Source organism: Leptonychotes weddellii, chromosome 1 (assembly GCF_054177405.1).
Source record: "Leptonychotes weddellii isolate Sample4059 chromosome 1, ASM5417740v2, whole genome shotgun sequence".
Classification (NCBI taxonomy): Eukaryota; Metazoa; Chordata; class Mammalia; order Carnivora; family Phocidae; genus Leptonychotes; species Leptonychotes weddellii.
In genome coordinates this window covers 107,156,632-107,179,126 of record NC_138369.1, presented here as the reverse complement: position 1 = coordinate 107,179,126, position 22,495 = coordinate 107,156,632, and the positions used below count along the sequence as shown (strand labels likewise).

The 22,495-nt window shown below is 35.2% G+C and overlaps 1 protein-coding gene across 3 annotated transcripts in view; it reads right to left on the bottom strand.

The window, feature by feature from the left end:
- PRKCI (protein kinase C iota) overlaps window positions 1–22,495 on the bottom strand; it is a 67,547-nt gene that overhangs the window by 17,344 nt on the left and 27,708 nt on the right. For 2 of the 3 annotated variants that reach the window (XM_081829400.1, XM_081829402.1), the window contains exons 3-11: window positions 18,480–18,569; window positions 16,769–16,819; window positions 13,496–13,581; window positions 12,035–12,175; window positions 9,538–9,592; window positions 8,384–8,442; window positions 1,975–2,151; window positions 1,447–1,544; window positions 368–454 (exon numbers count right to left, since the gene is read on the bottom strand). In XM_081829400.1, the coding sequence (XP_081685526.1) occupies window positions 368–454; window positions 1,447–1,544; window positions 1,975–2,151; window positions 8,384–8,442; window positions 9,538–9,592; window positions 12,035–12,175; window positions 13,496–13,581; window positions 16,769–16,819; window positions 18,480–18,569 (844 nt within the window). Of the gene's footprint in view, window positions 1–367; window positions 455–1,446; window positions 1,545–1,974; window positions 2,152–8,383; window positions 8,443–9,537; window positions 9,593–12,034; window positions 12,176–13,495; window positions 13,582–16,768; window positions 16,820–18,479; window positions 18,570–18,975; window positions 19,189–22,495 lie in introns of those variants that run through there. The other variant, XM_081829403.1, reaches the window with a different exon arrangement.

The following is a 22,495-nucleotide window of genomic DNA, read 5'->3' as shown; positions in this document are numbered from 1 at the left end:
AGGAAAAAAAAAAACTGTCAGAGATCACTGCAAACCTTAGATGAATAAGTGTAAATTCATCAATTATTTCAGTTGTGGACGTTGAATAGACAAAGTATTTTTAAATAACTGGGTTTAGTAAACTAAAGGTTCTCCCTTTAACACTGTTTATACTTTTCAATTGCTTATATTAATATATATTATAATGTAAACTAACTTTTAGCTTAGCCCCTACATGACTTACAAAAAACTAGCAACAAAATAAATAATTTATCTAATCTTTTCAACCAGTGGCACATAAAAAGTCCCATAGCATTCCCTACCCCCAACCCTCCCCCCGCCCAGCCCCACCTCCAGCAAAAATCTAACACAAACAGTACATATTTACCTGGCATGTTCTTCAGGAAGTTTTCTTTGTCGCTGCATATGAAACATTAGATCTCCTCCATTTACATACTCTATGACAAAGAACAATCTAAAACACAGGAGAGATAAGAAACAAAACAAATGAATGTGGGGTGGGGGGAAGAGGCAAACCAAGGAACAGACTCTTAACTCTAGAGAACAAAGTGATGGTTACTAGAGGGGAGGTGGGCAGGGGAGGAGGTGGTAGGGATTAAGGAGGGTACTTGCAAGGAGCACCAGGTGTTGTATGAAAGTGTTGATACACTATATTACAGACCTGAAACTAATATCACACTGAATGATAACTAACTGGAATTTAAATAAAAACTTGGAGGAAAAAAGTATTTTTTAATTAAGAAAAAAAAAAAGAAAAGAAAATCAGCAAGGCTTAAATCCAGGAACTTTACATGTCAGGCTTAAAAAAAATAAATAAATACAGGAGAGAGCACATGAAGCCAAGATCCAAAATAAGGCACTGTCACTTTGCATTTTAAATACTACAGAGACCAGTTACAACATAGAGAGCATTCTATAGATTTACCCTTAACAAACATTCCAGGAATTTGGTGGAAACAAAGGGTAGTTGGAGTCGAAAGCTGTTTAATCACAGAAGATACAAGAAAATAAACCAGCATAACTGTGTAAACTGTGTCTTCTATTTGAAAGTAGTACCACTAGCAATCCAGAGCCTCTCACTCTCACCCCAATTTTAGCATTTGCAAGATAAGTCATTTTCAACTGTCACTTAAGGTAAAGAAGTTAGGATTTCTCCCTCTAGTTAAACTTTAGGAAACTTTAAGGACTAAAACTAGAATCTTGGAGATATTTATGACTTGATTTTTTTTTTTTTTTTTTGCCTAAAGTGGGTAATTTCCTAATGCCACTCCAATGTTAAAATGATATCACTGATTGGAGTCTGAGTAGTAGGAAATTTTAAGCATAGTACTGTTGTGTCCATCTCCACGTCTTCCACTTCAGGCTTACAATAGAAAGCAGCTGTCATTGTCTAATATACCAAAATGTGTAAAGCCCAGTAATTATTCCATTATCTTTCAATCTTACCTGCTTTCTGTCTGAAAGCAAGAATGCAGCCCAACAAGAAAAGGATGATTGGATGCCTGCTCAAAAACATGCTTCTCCGTCTGTACCCAATCAATATCCTATTTCAAAATATGGAAGAAATCTATGTCAAACTGAATTATCATCAAAACTATGATAAATTTGTTCTTAGTAATTCATTTACCACATACGCAATTACTAACTAGGCTAAATACCAAAAGCACTGATAATCATGAAACAAGAGCTTATATACAAATAGAGAAACACCACCAATAAATCTTTCAGTATTATGAAACAGTCTAAAAAACTTTTATAAAGCTCCCGTACTTTCCCTTGATAATAATATGGTTTGATTTTTATTTTTTAAAAATCTAGTAATCATCACATTACATTAAATCTATCTTATGTAATCTGTTTGAAGCATATATTTAGAATAGACTGAAATTATAAGACACAAACATTGAGGTTTTCTCTGAAATAGTACACCTAAGCCAATTTAACAGTTCAGAAATAATAAATCATTGTGCTTACCTCATCATCGTTGACCAGCTCTTTTTTCACAACTTTCATTGCATAAATACGATCTGTTTTTTTCAATCGCACCAATAGTACTTTGGCATAACTTCCTCTACCTATTACCCGAAGCAAATCAAAGTCCTGAAGACCTAAACTGGATGAAGCTTTGCCACTTTCCCTGGTATTCATTGCCTGTTGAGAACATTTACATCAAAGAGTTATACCTAGAGGAATTTTGCATAATACATTATATTTCTAAGCCCTGGTTATACCTAAGATGATTTTAAAATATCTTCTGATTTAAGTTCTTAATAGTTCTTTTCTTACATCATACGATATAATCTAACTACGCAACAGGTAGGATGAATTCATGAGTTGAGGTCAGAGGGATAATGATAGGAAGTTGACATCTGAGAAGTGTTAAAGGGTATCTTAAGATCTGACAAATTTTGGGTCTGGAGGCAATGAAGATACATGAATTTAAAAAATGACACTAACTTTGATGACCGGGAGATTGGAGGTACTACTGACAGAAAAACAAAGTGTGCACATAGGATAAGATTGACAGAGCTGTTGAGATAATAGGCTTGCTTTTTCATCCTGAAGATATAAGCTACAATGGGATATCAAGATTAAAGAGTCTACTGGAAGCTTGATATATGACATCTGAACTAATGGGAGGACACATTCAGAGACATTTTTAGAAGCTATAGACAGAAAACAAGCATGAGGCAGCTTAACTAATGGAAAACATTTTTTTCTACACAGTACCCAGGCTCCTTTGGAATGAGAAAATTAGCCTTTTAATTCATTTACAACTAAAAACTTAGGCTTCTGGTAATTTATAGAGAAGACCGAAGATAATCTTTTTAAACATATCTGCAAAATCCTCCACATACAATCAACAGATGTACCCATAAGAATTAAGTATGAATTTTCTCAAGTGAAGAGTATCAAGAAAAGCAAAGAGCAAATTTTAAGAAAAACGAGTAAGCACAAATCGGAAAAAAAAAAAATTATGAAAACTGAAGGAGAATGATTTTTCAAGAGAAGGGTCATTTACAAAAATCTAGAAACAAAAATCCGATGTGGTGAGGAGTGAAAGAAATCAGATTAGAGCAGATTAAGAAAGCACAGAATGGTAAGAAGATAAGGCAATATACAGACTTTAAATATGGTTAACTGGGAACTATAAAAGAGAATGACATGACTGAGTTCTGTTCTGCTAGCATTCACTCCCTCTGGATCTTACTGCTTACTTGCTCTGATGAAATAAAGCAAGCTACTTTGTTGTAAGCTGCCTTACAGAGAGGCCCACCTGGCAAGGAACAGAATCCTGCCAACAATTAGGTAAGTGTGGAAGCGGCTTCTTCCCCAGTCAAGCTTTGAGATAAAAGCAGTCCTTGCCAGCACCTGTATGTGATTCTGGGGCAAAGGACCCAGATAAGTCATGCTTAGATTCCTGACCCATAGAAACTATGACATTATAAATCTTGTTGTTTTAAGTCACTAAATTTTGAGATTATTTGTTACATAGCAATTATCTAACATAAGGACTTTAAGGCAAAAAGCATTACTATAAACAGAAAGGGATATTTCATGATGAAAAGGTGTTAATCCAACAGAAGATAATATGATTCTAAATTTGTATGTATTTAACATGGCCTCAAATATATAAAGCAAAAGCTAACAAAACAAACAAGGAACAGACAAATCTATAATGTAACCTTGTGGTTGAGAAAGAGCAAGCAGTCAGTGAGGTCACAGAGATGGAATAACATTGTTAATAATCTTGACCTAACGGACCTGTACAGAACACCACACCCAATAACTATAAAACATACTGTATTTGAAAATACGTATGGAACATATACCAATGCCTATGTGCTTGGCCTTCAAGCAAGTTTCAACAAAATTTAAAGGACAGAAATCACACCCAATGCATTTTCTGATTTGTAGAGGAATTAAGTTAGAAGTTAAAAAATTTTCCAAATATGTAGAGGAATTAAGTTAGAAGTTAAAAAATTTTCCAAATATGTATGTATATGTATATGTATACTTTAAAGTTATGCTCTGATCAAAGAAGAAATCATAATAGAGATTAAGATATACTTTACAGTGAATGACAAAAAAGCATAAGGAGATAATCAGAGGAGAAATCAATGCACTAGAATAGTAAATAAGCATTCAATAGAGAAGAACCAAAAGTTAGTTCTCTGAAAAGACTAATAAATGGATATCCCCCTGCCAAGAATGATGAAGAAAAAGGGAATGCACAATAAATTTTATCAGGAATAAAAAAGGATGTCATTTCATATTCTCAGAAATGGACAACTTTATGTCAATAAAAACCTGAAAATTTAGGTTAAACAAATTCCTAAGAATAACATAAACGCAAGACAAAATAGAGATATATTAATTGTCCCAGATCTATTCAGACATAAATTACAGAATTAAAATCCTTCCCAAAAAGAAAACTCCAAGCCCAGAGTGCTTTTCTGATGAACTTTTTAAAAAATATAAATAATGCAGGGCGCCTGGGTGGTTCAGTCGGTTAAGCGTCTGCCTTTGGATCAGGTCATGATCCCAGGGTCCTGGGATCGAGTTCCGCATTGGGCTCCCTGCTCCATGGGGAGCCTGCTTCTCCCTCTGCCTCTCCTACTCCCCCTGCTTGTACCCTCTCTCTGTCAAATAAATAAATAAAATCTTAAAAAAAAAAGAAGAAGAAAGAATGCAATCTTATAGGAATTCTTTTCAGGAATACAAAAAATTCCAAAATCATTTTATGACACCAAAACTAGGCAATCCAATTTAAAACAGGGAAATTACAGGTCAATGACTCACATTAATTTTTAAAAGAAAATAAAAAACAAAACCTAAATATTGGCAAATCAGATCCACCAGTATATAAAAGAATTATATATCATGACACACATGGAGTTTATTCCAGAAATGAAAAATAGGCTCAACAATTGAAAATTAATGAAATTTACATATGATCAACTCCAGAAATGTCATAAAATGTTTTTGATAAAATCCAACATCTTGTCATGATAAAGACACAAGTCTTAGCAAACTAGAAACAAACTCCCTCATTTTGATAAGGGGTATCTATAAAATAAAAACCTGTAGCAAACATCAAACTTATTGATGAAATACTAGATTTCCTCTGAGATATATAACAAGACAATGATATCTGATGACTACTTGTCAACATCATTTTGGTCATCTGTAGAGGTCCTTGCTGATTCAATAAGGCAAGAAAACTACAAGTCTATAAGATTTGAAAAGGAAGGAATGATACTGTTATTCACTGATAAGATGATTATATATGTAGAAAATCTAAAGTTATCTATAGATAAGCTATCAGAATTAATAGGTAGCAAGGTGTCGGGATAAAAGGCAATTTAGGAAAAAACCCTTATTTCTATATAACAGTATTAAATAGACAATTATATTTTAAAATAATACCATTTACATCCAATACCTATAGTTCAAAGACTTTGAACACTATAAAACATTGCCAGAATTTAAGGAAGACCTAAATAAGTGAAGGAATATATCATGCTCATGGTTTGAAGATTTCATATTGTAAAGATGTCACTTTTTCTGAAATGTATCGATAGGTTTGGTTTATTTGCTTGATTTTGTGGAAACCAGCAAACTGATTCTAAAATTTACATGGAAATTCAAAAAGCCAGAAAGAGTAGCCAAGATAAGCCCCAGAACAGCAAAGTAGAAGAATTTTACTAGGTAGACTTATTATAAAGCTATAGTAATCATGAAGCATGATATCCGCTAATAATAAAATAAAAAATAAAAGAATCCAGAATTATATCATGCAATGAGCATATAATTGATGAAGAGATAGCTTTGCAGAGTAATGGGGGAAGGTACAGCCTTTTCAATATCTTCAATAACCTTGGGAAAAACAGAGTTCTTAAGGCCCAAAAGCACTACCAAAAAGGAAAAGATGAATGTATTTCACTACATTAAAAATCAAGTACATCTATTCATCAAAAGATACCATTAACAAGGTGAAAATACTAGCCATAGAGTGGGAGAATATATTTGCAAATATAACTAATAAAAGGCTAATAATGTCAAGAAATACAAAGAAGTCCTTTAAATCAACACAACAAAGACCACTCACTTAAAAAAAAGACACCTAACTAAAAATGATACCCAATGGCCAATAAATATATGAAAAGTTGTGCAGCAAGGAAATGCACATTAAAAAACTATAATGACTACCACTACACATTCAACAGATTCACTAAAATTAAAAAGATAGACCATACAAAATGCTGACAGATTTGTGGAGCCAATCGAACACACATTGGTGAAAGTATAAATTGATACAAGCTCTTTGGAAAACTGTTTGGTATTATCTACTAAAGTTCAGTTACTCTTGACTCAGGAATTCCACTAATTATATACCTAACAGAAATGTTTATGTATGTGTGCCAAACTCCACTTACAAGAATGTTCATAACAGCATATCATAATAATCCCAATCGGGGGGGGGATCAATAGTAAAATACATAAATTGAAACAACAGTGAAAATAAATGAAATACAACTACATGAAACATGACTGAATCTCACAAACACAATATTGAGCAAAAGAAACCAGACACACACACAAACTACATACTGTATGAATCCATTCATATGAAGTTTGGGGGAAAAGCAAAATTAATCTCTGGTGTAAAGACCATAGTGAGAAGGGGGTGTTAGTGACTGGGAGCAGGCACATGATGGGCTCATGGGATATTAGTAGATCCTATTTCCTGATCACGGTGGTCATTACACAGTGTCCACTCTGAAAATTCATCTAGCTATATACTCATGGTTTGTGTACTTCATTGTATGTCATTCTTCAATTTTAAAATATATTACAAATCTTGATGATACAAACAAATGAGTCTTTGGTAAACAACCAAACCAATAAACAATAACAATAAAGGCAATGAGAAACTCCAAAAAGAACAAAAAGCTGTAAAAGAGTGTCAAGGATTGAAAAGAAATATTAGCAATTCATGGTGCTAGAAGAATAGAGAATTCTTTCCTTATTATTAGGAATTTCTTCTTTTGAATGATTCATTCAACTTGTGAACAAAATACGGAAGATGTAGTTACGGTTGCAGGACAGATTATAAACGTTAACAACCTTGGCAATGTAAAAATAAATATGTATGTAGGGCGCCTGGGTGGCTCAGATGGTTACGCGTCTGCCTTCGGCTCAGGTCATGATCCCAGGGTCCTGGGATCGAGTCCCGCATCGGGCTCTCTGCTCCTTGGGAGCCTGCTTCTCCCTCTGCCTCTTTCTCTCTCTCTCTCTGTCTCTCCTGAATAAATAAATAAAATCTTAAAAAAAAAAAAATTAAATAAATAAATAAATAAATAAATATGTATGTATGTATGTAAAAGAGGAAAGTTGGAAGAAAGAGAAGGAATAGCTAAAGGACAGTCAAGGTATTGACTTAAACAGAACAAAAAACTAAGATATGAGATTACGGAATCAACAGATGTGCTTCAAGGTAATACAGGAGTGAAGGAAGTGGGTAGACAAAACAACACTGGCTGTATACTGATAATTTGTTTTATCTGGGTAATGGATAAAGGGGCTTTGTTATACTACTCTGTTTACTTCTAATTACATTTGAAATCTTCCATAATAAAACGTTGGGTTTTTTTTTTTTTAAGGTAACCATGAGTAAAACATAATGCACCTATCAAATGAAAGAGAAGGGAAAAGGGGGAGGTACTGTGAACTAAATCTTGATGGCCTAAAATATATAAAGTTGGAAAACTGAAAAACAGAGGTATAAACATTACAGGCACAACTACAAATGATTAAAAAGAGTTGCCTCGCAGAAGTCAAAGTGGGAGTCAAAGGTGTGAGGCATGATAAATCTTTTTTACTACAAGCTTTTTAAAAAAAAAAAATTTTTAATTACACATTTTAATTAAAAAACCTATTGCTTTAAAAGCTGATCAAATGTTTAATAGAAAAAATAGCAGTTAAGATGCTTATCATTTATACTTTAAATAAACAATTAGCTCATAAGATGGAAGGATTTATAATATATCTTAACAATACTACCAAGTATTCTAAACCTCATTCTTAATTATATTTTTTAGGTTATGCTATCTTAAAATGAAATAAGTTATCCCTGTATGCTATTAAATTTTATTTTCTCTTGTTAAAAAAAGAAGAGAAGTTATCTCATCAGATTTAATTTAAATGAAATTAATAATTATTAGATTAAATCAGAATAGAACTTTAGCATCATTAAACATCATTCCTGCATTTTACCATTATAATTTAAAATCTAAGCAAGTTAATTGTCATATTTTTTAACTGTCAAGTCTTATTAAAAAGCTGATGATGTAATATAAAATAAAACTAATTATCTTACCTCCTTTTCTTCACCAACTTGGTCCAAACTCTCATGACTTGAAGGATTATATGGAATTACTGAAAACACAATCCCAAACATGGGGGGGAAAAAAGAAAAAGAAAAGGAGAAAAACACAGCACCCATTAACTGAGTTTGACTTAAAATGTTCTCATGATTTAAGTTTTTCAGAATAAGTTTTCATTATTTAAAATTGAGTATCTGTCTACTAGTAATAAATTGTATGTATTCGTGAGTTAAATCCTAATCTTTAATGAGAGGGGAGAGCAAGAACCAATTAGCAGCCAAGTACTGATCTTAACAAATATTTCTGGTATTTTGAAAATATTTCTCCTCTTCACAAATTAATCAATTCCTTCTGTAAGGGTGACTCTATAAACCTTATTCAGTTATTTTAATATGACTAAGGCATAGAGATAGGTGCCTTTGGTTTTTACTCCTCACTTCCTTCATACTCAAAATGTTCCTAACTACCAAACCACATAGGTCAAGTAAAGAACTGACAAAGATTGAACTCTAGGTATCTATTCCTTAAAGCTACTTCAGGCCAAAAAACCCCCCACATTTCATATAACCAGCTTCTTGCATGAACAAGAAACTATATTCTGTCCTTCCAGAAAAACTCCCTCACCTTCCCTTTCTGGATTCATCTGAGATCAGTACGCTCTGCCCAGTTAATTGCTCCCCAAACTTCGCAGATATATATTTAAGGTTCTGTATCTATTTGACATCTGAGGTCACATGATCTATTTTGAATTTTCAATACTGCATCTCTGTGTCTTTTACATAATTTCACTTCTGATAATAAAGCTTTTAATAAAAACAGATCACCCGAACATTCAACATGACCCACAAAATCAGTATGTTTCATTGTTGAAAAAAACTGGTTTGCTCAATTTAAAAAAAGTCTTAGAAGAAATTTATCTGAATTACAGAAAAGAGTCATTTGTTGTAGTTTACACAGCTGTCTTCTTAAAACGCCAAAGGTATATGTTAAATATTGTGACTGACAGTACCATTGCAAAATAGGGTTAACTAACTTTTAATTTGGGAAGAACATAACTGGTTTTAAACTTAAGTTAAAGAATCACCTAAGGAAGTCTTTAAATGATACTCTATTGATGAACAATGGTTCCTGCCAGTGTCATTCTTACCTGTCTGCGCATGGTCTGAATGCATGGATGACTGGTCCATGGGCATCATTGGTTCCTGCAAACATTTCCAAAGACACAGTAACTTAGTGGGTTCTTTCTAAATCCCAATACCACTATAAATTCAGAAACATTATTTCAACGAGACACAGCATATTAAAATTTAAACTTGAAAGGATATAACTTGGGGTGTCTGGGTGGCTCAGGAGGTTAAGCATCTGCCTTCGGCTCAGGTCATGATCCCGAGGTCCTGGGATCGAGCCCCGCATTGGGCTCCCTGCTCTGCGGGAAGCCTGCTTCTCCCTCTCCCACTCGCCCTGCTTATGTTCCCTCTCTCGCTGTCTCTCTGTCAAATAAATAAATAAAATCTTTAAAAAAAAAAAAAAAGACTACTCAAGAATATCAACAGTAACCTAAATAATGTTCACAATTTTTGGCCTTGTTTTTTTCCTTAAGATGAGATTTTCACCTCCCTAACGACAAACCCCCTCCTGAGCTTATATGAACTAGCTAAATAATTCTAATGCCAAAGAGCCACCAATAATAACCTACATTCACAATGTCCAAAGAAGATACTATGAATAAATATGGTGTACTCATTCTAGAAGACAATTTAGAAAGATGCATCCAGATCTTTTTTTTTTTTCTTCAGGCGGGGTAGGGAGGGACAGAGGGAAAGGGAAAGAGGGAATCCTAAGCAGGCTCCATACGCAGCATGGAGCTCACAACCCTGAGATCATGACCTGAGCTGAAATCAAGAGGCAGATGCTTAACTAACTGAGCCACCCAGGCCCCTGCATTCAGATCTTTTTAAAAATGCATATCCTTTAAGCCAATAATTTACTTCTGGAGCCTTAAGGAAATAGTAAGATTTATTTACCAGAAAGTTCATTTATGATTTTCGTTACAGGAAAATGTAGAAAACAACTCAAATGTACAATCATGGGGAACAGGTTAAGTAAATGATGACACAGATATATAACAAATTATTCTAAAATTGGTAAGGATATAGATAGATATGGAAAGGTGACCAAGATATAAAGTTAAGTGAAAAAAATGGGTTAGAAAACAGTATATATATCTCACTTTTGTTAAAAACTATGTAGAAGAATGAGACTCAAACATTATGCACATTCTGAAAAACACTCCACCTTCTATGAAGCAGTCTCAAAAACAATCTACAAAACTTCTAGATCCAACTGTAATACACAGAAATTAAAGAGGACAGGGGAACATGTTAAACATAACCATAAAGAAGCAAAGAGAAAAATACTGTAACACTTTAAATGACAACATAATTTCTGCTATATTTAAATTTTAAGGGGTGGGGGAAAGAGAGAGAGAGAGATGGAAGGAAGAATCAGTAAGTTAAAAAATATCTAGGACACATATCAGTCAACTGCAGATATGGACTACATTTAGATCCTGATTCAGAATGAAAACTGTAAAAACAAAATTTTCACATTTATGAGGCAAATTAAATTTTGAACATTGAACAAGGAATTCTCTTTTTAGTTTTTAAAGAGTCCTTATCTTTTAGATTTGTTTCAAAATAATACAGGATGAAAGCAGGTTATATGGGTGCAGGCATAGCTGAAATAGGACTGGTCATGAGCTGGTACCTATTGAAGCCGGGTGACTGGTATACGGAAGTTCATTATACTGTTACACCTACAAAAATATTTAAAATTTTTCCATATAGAAAATCTTCCATATAGAAATTTTCTATATGGAAAATTTCAAGTATTTATGCATATAAATTTGCAAAGAAAAAGTTCTGGAAGGATATACACCAGAAGACAATTACCTTTAGACAGCAGATCTCATGGGGGATTTTTATGTAATTTTTCTTTCTTTATATTTTCTATTATGAACATGTTGTAACTGCATATTTAAAATAGAAAGCGAGGGGTGCCTAGGTGGCTCAGTCGTTAAGCGTCTGGCCTTCGGCTCAGGTCATGATCCCAGGGTGCTGGGTTCGAGCCCCGCATCGAGCCCCACATCGGGCTCCCTGCTCAGCAGGAAGCCTGCTTCTCCCTCTCACACTTCCCCCTGCTTGTATTCCCTCTCTCACTGTGTCTCTGTCAAATAAATAAATAAAATCTTTAAAAAATAAGAAATAAAATAAAATAGAAAGTGAAAATAAAAATTTTAAATTCAAAAACTCCCCAGTTTAGCATCTGTTTAGTGTAGATGCTAAAACAATGAGAGCTACAAACTAATGAGCTTATCTTAAGAGAAAAAAGTCTCTTAAATAGTTCTCCCTACCTCTTCCTAATTTAACCGGATTTTGTAGCAGATTAAATCAAGAAGTTAACTACATACCATAAACAAATTTATAATAACAATTCCAAAACTCACAATATGTCAACTGGACTGTAAAGTTACATTCTGTAACAACACTGTTGAACTGTGATTCCTTACCACCTCTGTATTTTAGCTCTCTGTCCTAGCAGTGTTACTGAAAATGTTCTATTAAAATAAGACAGTTGTGTCTTACCGGTGGCATAGAATGCCGCCCACATTCGATGGTGACAAGTTTGTGGCACTTCTTATGAACCAGGAGTTTGCAGTTGATGCACTTATATCCCTGACGTCCAAGTCCCCATATTCGGTCAGTACAGATGGCACAGTGGGCACGCTGGAAAGAGTAATTCAACAGTATTTTATTAACAAATAAAAAGTCATAATCATTTGCCAACAGTTTGCTGATAAAATAGTGAAAATAAGGGGTGGCTGGGTGGCTCAGTCAGTTTAAGTGTCTGAATCTTGATCTCGGCTCAGGGCATGATCTCAGGGTGGTGAGAATCTAGCCCTGTGTCAGGGCTCTACGCTGGGTGTGGAACCTGCTTGGGATTCTCTCTCTTCCTCTCCCTCTGCCCCTCCCACCCCCATCCACTCACTCGCTCTCTCAAACAAACAAACAAAAAAAGTGAAAATAAGTGGCTTTCTTCTCTAACTCAATTCCCTTCATCATACATAACTTTTCCAAAGCTATGATGGTCACAGAAAAATAAACAGAAAAAAGTTTTATTTGCAAGAATGAAATCTGCAACCATGTTGTTTTCTGTTATAAGTTCAAGAATTTTTAGTCTTCACATAAACTCAGAGTATTGAAAATAGTAAAAGTGAATTAAACTTGAAAAATATAGGCAGAAAAAGCTATGCAAGGACTCCCAAGCAAACATAAACCTTCCAGACTGGTCAGAGGTCAAACCAAAGCCCTGCTCTCAGAGCAATTCCTGAAGTGACTTGCTCATTTCAAAGCTTTTTAAATATCAGGGCTACTGGGAAAAGGATTTTGGGAACCTCGGGTCGTAGCTTTTATTTACGTGAATGAATTCAGAACATGGCACTACTTTTACAATGGAAATGGGGTCCATGTATTTGTAGATATCAAGAGTAGTTAAAAACAATCGACTTCTTTCAAACCTTGGCTCTGCCACTTACTAGCTGTGTCATCTTGGGCAAGTTATTTAACCGCCCCACACCTCAGCTTTTTCATCTATAAAACAGAAATACATAGTACCTATCTCACAAGGTTGTTGTAAAGATTAAATGGGTCAATAGATGTCAAGCATTTGGAAAAGTACCTGGTACATAGTAAAAGCTAGGTAAATGGTTTGCAATTATTATTTTTGAAACAGTGGAAGTTAAAATTACACTAAAAGGTTTGCAAAATAAACTTTGCTTATTTTCTGGTTGTCTGGAATTATAGTAAAAAAGCCAACTTTCTTTTAGCTAAGGTAACTATATAATTCAGTCAGGGGTATTTTTAAGAGTGAAAGGAGATGCTATTAAAAATTACCTGAAGATAACAGGAATACTGCCCCAGGCAAACTGGGAATGTTGTCACCCTACTGACTCCTTTAAAAGGGAAAACAAGACTACTTTTCTTTCACAGTAGTGAGGAAAAAAATAGTTATCTCAAATTATTAATATTTAACAAACTAAGGTTTACCCTGTTGAAACGCTTGGCTTGAAAAGTGTGGCCATTTGCACAATAAAGCTTTCTCCAGCGGCGTGCACCTCTGCGGTAGATGGATTCTAAAGAGAGATAAAAAGTTAAAAAAAGAAAAAAGAGCAACTGTGAATAAAAGTCTTTTTATAATTAAGTCTGTGATTTTTTTTCATGATATTCACTTCAAAAAAAAAATATCCTGATAAAAACCTGAGAGTGAAAAAAATAAAATAGATTCACCAAGGGACTAAATGAAAACAAAGCCCACGGAGTAAAAATGTATTAAAAATTACTATTCAGTCTTCTCTGTCTTTTAATTTTCCCCCCAATTTTTGGGCGCCTGGGTGGCTCAGTCGATTAAGCGTGTGCCTTCAGCTCAGGTCATGATCCCAGAGTCCTGGGATCAAGTCCCGAATTGGGCTCCCTGAATAGTGGGGGAGTCTGCTTCTCCCTCTGCCCCCTCTGCCCCCAGCCCCCACTCATGCTCACTCTCTCACTCTTACAAAAGTAAAATAAATAAAATTAAAAAAAAAAAATTTCCCCCAACCTTTAATTTTGAAAAATCTTAAGCCCACAGAAAAGTTGAAAGAACAGAATAATAAACAGCTGCATCCTTCACGTAGACTTACCAATATCTAACATTATGCCGCATTTGCTTTCCTCTCTATACACATGCCTTTTTTATGTCTGCATCATTTAAAAGTAAGTTGCAGATATAACAGTTCACCCTTAAACACCTAAGTATCCACTCACTGCCTTAGATTAAGGGCGTTTCCCCTAATTCTACTTAACCCTAATACCATTACCATGTCTTAGAAAATCAACATTAATTCAATATCATCTGATAGACAGCTCAAATGCAAATAGCCCTGTTTGCCCTCAAAGTATCTTTCATAGCTTTCTTTTTCTCTCCAGGATCCAATCAAGACTCAAGCATTGCCTTTGGTTGCTATACTTTTTTTGTCTCATGAATGTATGCTGAAACGGTCATGCTGCCATATTTGCTGTTGTTTATTCTTTGTGATGTTGATTTTTTTTTTTAAAGAGTCCAGGCAGTTGTCTTATATTATGTCCTACATTCCGGATTTGTCTGTTTCCTCATTAGAATCAGTATCAAATATTTTTGGCAAAAATAATATATAGGTGCTATGTATTGCTTGTATCACATCAAGAGATAAACAAATGTCAGATTGCTGACTCCCAGTTCAACCACTCTGTTAAAGGCAGTGACTGTTTCTTCTCTTCATTGTAAAGGTACATTTTACTTACTTTCATAGATGCTCTAAAAGGGACACTTTGCAACCACAAGAATATCTTCCCCATTAATCTTTTTTTTTAGAGGGGGAGAGGGCAGAAGGAGAGGGAGAGAGAGAATCTTAAGCAGGCTCCACGCCCAGCACTGAACTAAGGTGGGGCTGATCTCGTAACCCTGAGATCATGACCTGAGCTGAAATCAGAGTCAGAGGCTGAACGAACTGAGCCACCCAGGCGCCCCTCCCCATTAATCTTTAATCCAATGGTTTTTATATTAATACTTTTTCTAAACAAACTAAGAGGTTCCATAAGACCAAATCTAGTTGACCTGTGTAATTCTGGTTAAGTAAGTCAATCACTATTATACATACTGTCTATTAGTCATTAATATTCCACAGCAATAGTTAATATACTGGTAGAAAGAGTCCATTAGGTTTCTAAACTCATATTTTAAAGCAGATGTAGCACTGGGTTTATCATTTAAAATTAAGATAGAAAAAACGAGATGAAATGCTTTGAATTAGAAATCTTAAGATAGCATAATACAGAACTGTAAATACAGATGCTTGGGGAGCCTGGATCGAGCCCCACGTTGGGACTCCCTGCTCAGTGGGGTGTCTGCTTCTCCCTCTCCCCCTGCCTCTCCCCCTGCTTGTGCTCTCTCTCTCTCTCTCAAATGAATAAATAAAATCTTGAAATAAATAAATAAATAAATACAGATGCTTTTATTTTTATTTATTTATTTACTCTGTTAGGAGTAACCAAAGCAGAAAGTTTCTGTTAATCGTATCTTAACCTAGGGGTGCCTGGGTGGCTCAGTCTTTGATCCATCCATCATTGGAACTCCGGCAAAATATTCTTAACTGAATCCAGACCTAAATTTTTTACTATTGCTTCAGGGTTCTATCTACTTCCTTAAATTTCCCCATTTCCTATATAGTACATGGCCCCCATTCAACTCTATATAAATATTCATAGCTCTTTAATTTTTCCTTTTCACCAAGTTGCAGGAAGAGTCACAGAACTGGGGTGCCTGGGTGGCTCAGTTGGTTAAGCGTCTACCTTCGACTCAGGTCATGATCCCAGGATCCTGGGACTGGGTCCCACATTAGGCTTCCTGCTCAGCAGGGAGCCTGCTTCTCCCTCTGCCTACCGCTCCCCCTGCTTGTGCTCTCTCTCTTTTTCTCTCTCTCAAATAAATAAATAAAATCTTAAAAAACAACAACAAAAGAGTCACAGAACTAAAAGTTTAGAACTACTTTACTTAACTCAAGGGATAACACCACTATTCTTTCTAAAGTCATGGCCATGTGCAGAAACCAGAAATGAAAATGAGTAATATCCACAACTAATAAGTTATACTGAATATCAAAAGCAGTAACTTATGATCGTAAGCAAGTTTAAGTTCCATCAGACCAGAGAGTTGACTCTTTTAGTTCTTCTCACTAATGATAACTATCAGCCTAGACATTCAAAAGAAAATCCCTAACAATTTCTAACTACACATGCTCAAGTCTTTAGAGAGGAAGCATCATGTTACTTTCAAATGGTACACTAAAAAAATAAAAATAAAACAAGCATGTTTCTTACGTATATACATGTATGCCTATGTGTGAACACATACAGATGCAGAGTAAAGCAAACACAGAAAATGTTAATAATTGGTCAATGAAGGCAAAGGATATCTTTGTGTCTTTGTTTTCAATGTTGTTTCAACTTCTCCATAGGTTTGAAAATTTCCAAAATTAAAAACCAGAAAGGAACATGACTTAAAATTCACTTAATTTTCCTTTCAAATGCACAACAGACCCTTACGTCAGTAACTTGTAACTAAGAACTGCCTGATTTTCATCTGGCAAAAGCAGAGAATTTAGGCAGTTGCTAAGATAGTCTAAATTAGACTAAAGAATGGAAAAGAAATCAAATAGACTAAAAGTTCTATTTCTGGTTTCCTTTCACTTGTGCCATTGTGCCGTAAGTAACTCTACACTCAAAGATGTGAAGTGTATACACACTCACTGTCTTCTCCTGGACAGGGCATTCCAGGACGTTCTGGTACACAAGGGAAGACTGAAAGAAATTAAATTAAATTAATATAGCAAATTAAAAACATACAAATTACAAAGAATTTTAATTTCTAATATCAAAAAAACTGACCCAAATTTCAACCTGACCCTCTCTTAGCATGTGGTCAGTAATATTTTTTCAAGGGATTCATTTATCAAGGCTATATGAAAGAAGTTTTCATGAAAAGTGAACAGCCAAAATCAAGCACACTAGAAGCTCAAATTATTCATGCTAGTCCCTGTTATGTTACCAATTGATTTTTTTTTTGTCCTTAGAGAAATCATTAACTACTATTTCCCTAAATCTTTGTTGTACTGTCAAGTTTGCTACAATGAAAAATTAAAACTGAATTACAAAAATATATACAAATATGAACATAAACCATTACAGTTCTTAAAAGATGTATACTGAATTTAGGAAAAAATTTACACCACTAAGAGTACCCAAATCCAAAAAATGTAAGTTTTATCTTAGGAACTATAAATTTATAAACAGGCTAATTCAGACCATTTTTATAAAGAGATAGAATATAAAGACATAGTGTATTTATGAACTAGCCAACTATTTGTAGTCTGTGATGTACAAAAGGACATGGCTTAAAAAAAACACAACACACGATGTATGAGAAGCTCAGGTCCCAATATATTCTTAAAAGTTGAAATATAAGCTAACTTCTAAAAACAGTTCTGTGATATGGTATAAAAATAATAAAAACTTAAAACAAACTGTTAATACATTCACTTCTTTAAACATTCACTGTAGTTTTATTCTAGAAAGAGATGACTCCAAAAATGGATGACTTCTGAAGTTCTGCTAGGACCTCAATAAGTTAGATTATGGATCCCTTAGGAGTCACTATGTCAAACTCTGAAGGTAGAAAAATATTAAGCTACTGATTTTTAAAAAACACACTATAAAGAAAAGTACATGGGAATCATAACAAGGGGCTGACTCATTATACTTATGGGAGATTTATATTTGTTCAAGTTTTAAAGAGTTCTGTACGTCTGGTCTCCTAAAAATGTTACATGAAATATTGCCAATGAAATGCAATATATAAGTGGGTTTTACATGACATAAAAAATTTGAGGGGTAGCATAGTAGAATGAAAAGAACATTGACTTGGAAGCAGAATACCTAGATTTTATACCCAGGTCTACAATGCACCATTACATGATGGCTGAGTTTTGTCTCTTCTATACCACTATCCAGCTTGTGGGCCCGCAGATGTTTAACACACTAATCTCTATAACTATGTAAGTAGTTTCACTGTTAACCCTCAAATAAAAGAAAGGACATTTCAGATACCTTCTCTTTGGAGATTATTATTTGCATACATTACCAAACTGCAAGGGAATGACTTAAAATTCTACTAGGCACTCAATTTTAAATTCTCTCCTAAACTTTGCTGTGAAACACTTGAGAGATGATCAGTTTAATATCCATGAAGGCATACCCAAATAACAAATTTCCCAATATTATAAGACAATTGATTTTATTTTCTCTAGCATTTGAGAAGCTACTAAATACGAACAATTACATAGCAGTGAGGGATAGAGATTAAGAAAAAGACATCAGAATTATGTTTTAAAATGGTCAAGAATATAGGGTTATTTAAAAAAAATTATAGCTCTAGAAGAGTAAGAAATGACTACTCCTTTACCATGAATCAAGAGTTCAGAATCCTTGTTTAGCTCATAAAGCCTAAAGGCTTCTTCTAACTCCAACTGAGATGATACTGTACACGGGTCTCCTAAAAAATATAAAAAATAAAGCAAAGCTCACTTTTTAAATCCTCTAAAATGTAATGTTTAATAAACAATTTTCATTGCATAAAATCTTGAGCAATAACAATTTCCATTATATAAAATCTTGAGAAAAACAACTATATATATATACATAGAGAAGTATCTGACAAGGACAAATTTTAGATACTTATTTAGACAATTCTATTTTCTAAAGTAGGTAACATAACTTCCATTTCTATCACTACAAAATATTACATGAGGCTCATCGATACCAAATTTGATACATATAAAAACCATTTAATTCTCAATAACATGTATATTCAAAATATAGCAAACGGAATCTACCCTGACCACATCTGGACTGTTACTACAATATGACTAATGGCCAGGGACAAGCTTTCTGTTACCTACCTCTTCAAAGGAGGAAGTGAAAGTGGTTTCACTGCCATAATATGGTTGGTTAGAGGCCTCCATGTAATCATTCTGTCAATTTTTTCCTTCACCTGAGAGCCTTTCTTCACCCAAGAGGCTCACAGAAAGGAAGCACAGCTACTAAAGTACTTTGGACTGAAGAGCAGTCCTGCTTGAGCTGCTTTTAAATGTGAATGCATAGTTTTAGTAAACTTACCCACAAAAAGGCCAACAGAGAAACACCTCCCTAGTCAACCAGCCAAAGAACTGAGTCATCCCTGGTAAACAATGAGATGGCACATCTCCCCAGATGATGGCATTCCTCAATGAAAAAGTCATTTTGATCACAGTTGAGGCCTGAGCTGGGTCCTCCACACTGCAATGCTTTTGCACATTCCTGTGGTTACACCAAATGTGACCACACACAAGATGCCACCAACCTTATCCAAACCTCAGTCACTCTCAGCAGAGAACTATGTCTATTACTCAAGAGAGAAAAATGAAGCCATCTCCTTTCCTGCAGTCTCAGAGAAATGAGTGCTTCTATACCTTTCTCCAACTTGGAGACTCCCTTATTGAATCTCTTCCTTTTATCTTCTCTGGGCCTTATCCCATTAGTCCCCTTCAGTTCCGTTTTCATTTTTTCTTTCCTTCCACTAGCTCTTCTCAGGCAAAGGCATGTCTGAGTCTCCCTCTCAATAATCTCCCTCACACTCAGGCTGCCATGCCATTCATTCAGTAGCCACATGTCTCAAGAGCAAACTGAAGACTGAAACTGGAGGGGGTGGGTGAGAAGAAGGGGAAGAAGGGCCTTCGGTTTTTGACCTCATACTTTTCTTTCGTGAGTTTAGTCAGAGGTTTATAATCTTTTAGACTTATTAGAAATAACTTTTCTTAATATCAAGAGCGACCCGGGCGCCTGGGTGGCTCAGTTGGTTAAGCGACTGCCTTCGGCTCAGGTCATGATCCTGGAGTCCCTGGATCGAGTCCCACATCGGGCTCCCTGCTCAGCGGGGAGTCTGCTTCTCCCTCTGACCCTAACCCCTCTCATGTGCTCTCTCTCTCAAATAAATAAATAAAATCTTTAAAATATATATATATATTTTATATATATATCAAGAGTGACCCCACCCTGCTTTCTCCATGTTCCTATCCTCTCAAAATTCCGCTAACCGGTTTTAGTCCACACACTCTACTAAAACTACTATATCCAAGGTCATGAAAAGAGCCGCTAAAATCAACAGGACCTTTTCTGTCTTTACTCTAATGGACCTCTCTATAGCATCTAACAAAGTTGCCCACTGACTATAGAAATTCTGCATCTAGGTTTCTTTTTTTAAACTTATTTTATTTAAATTCAATTAGTTAACATATAGTGTATCATTAGTTTCAGATGTAGAGTTCAGTAATTCATCATTTGCATGTAACACCCAATGCTCATTACATCACATGCCCTCCTTAATGCCCATCACCCAGTTACCCCATCCCTCCACCAACATGCACCTAGGTTTCTAAACACCATTCTCCTGGTTTACTAACTCTCCTTTTTAACTTTTCATTTTGGGAATTTTCTTTTTCTTTTTTTTTTTTTTTTTTAAAGTAGGCTCCACTCCCAGCCTGGAGCCCAGTGCAGGACTTGAACTCATGACCCTGAGATCAAAATCTGAGCTGATATCAAGAGTCAGGCACTTAACCAACTGAGCCACCCAAGTGTCCCTCATTTGGGAAATTTTCAAACATATTACCAAATCTGGATTCCCCCTACATATCCACTCACTTATTCCCTTCTACCTTATCATTCTGAACAAAAACCTATAACTCTAGATTAAAATTCCTTACTATAGGGGCGCCTGGGTGGCTCAATCATTAAGCGTCTGCCCAGGGTCCTGGGATCAAGCCCCGCATCGGGCTCCCTGCTCTAAGGGCTCCCTGCCCCACGGGAAGCCTGCTTCTCCCTCTGCCACTCCCCCTGCTTGTGTTCCCTCTCTAGCTGTTTCTCTCTGTCAAATAAATAAATAAATAAAATCTTTAAAAAAATAAAAAAATAAAATAAAATTCCTTCCTATAATCACAATACCATTATAAACCTATAAAGACTAACAAAAATTCACTATAAAATATCCAAACATAACCATATGCAAAAGAATAAAGTTGAACTTTTATCTTATACCATACACAAAAATTAACTCAAAATGGATGAAAGACTTAAATTTAAGAGCTAAAACTATAAAATCCTTGGAAGAAAACATAGGGAGAAAGCTTCATGACATTGGGTTTGGCAATGATTTCTTGGATTTGACACCAAAAGCACAGGCAAGAAAAAAAATGAACATTAGTCCAAAGAAGATATACAAATGGCCAATGAGCACACACAAAGATGTTCAACATCACCAATCATTAAGAAAATGAGATACCTCCTCCTTGTGATGAGACTACACAGAGAGGGAGAGAGAACCAACCAGGCCAGCATCCCTGGTGAGCCTGCATGACTCCAGACCCAGCTGTCCTCTGGTTGCCACTGCATGAGAGACCTCTTGTGAGACCAGCAGAGCCAGTCAACTCACAGAAGTGTGAGAGATTATAAAATAAAGTGGTGGGGGTTTTTTAAAGCTACTACACTTTGAGGTGAGTTGTTATGGAACCAACAACTTACTACCAACTTTTAAGTCGAATCGTGAAATTCTGTGAATCTTTACAAGACTCAGGACAAATGCCACCTATTCTGAACAGCCTTACCTCAGGAGGTAATATTTCACATTTTATGAAAAGCTTAAGGATAACCTAATTTTTAATAATATCTTTATTGAGATATAATTCACATAGCATTCAATTTACCCATTTGAAGTGTACAGTGGTTGTCAGTATGTTCACAGAGCTGTCAACTATCAATATAATTAATTTTAGAACATTTTCATTATCTCCTCCTCAAAAAAGCCCCTTGCCCATAGCGGTCACTCTCCATTTCCCCCCAAACTCTCCTCCTACTGCCAGATCTAGGCAACCACTAATCTATTTTCAGTACCTAGATTTGCCTTTTCTGGACATTTCATATAAATGGAATCATACAGAATGTGGTCTTTCATGTCTGTCTTTTTTCCCTGAACATGTTTTCAAGGTTCATCCACGTTGTACAATGTATCAGTACTTCAATCCTTTTTATTAGTGAATAATATAGCAAATATTCTTGAAGTATTTGTGTGTTTGAATAACTTCTCATGATGATTTTCTAAAAGTAGGATTGATTGGTTTAAAGTGTGCCCATTTGGGGTGCCTGGGCAGCTTAGTCGGTTAAGTTTCCAACTCTTGATTTCGGCTCAAGTCATGATCTCGGGGTTGTGAGATCGAGCCACGCAACAGGCTCCGTTCCCAGCAGAGAGTCTGCTTGGGATTATCTCCCTATCCTTCTCCCTCCCTCTCTGTCCCTCTCCCTGCTTGTGCTCTTTCTCTCTCTAAAATAAACCTTTAAAAAAATAAAATAAAGTGCCCCCATTTAAAATTTTGACAATTATTCCAAAATTTA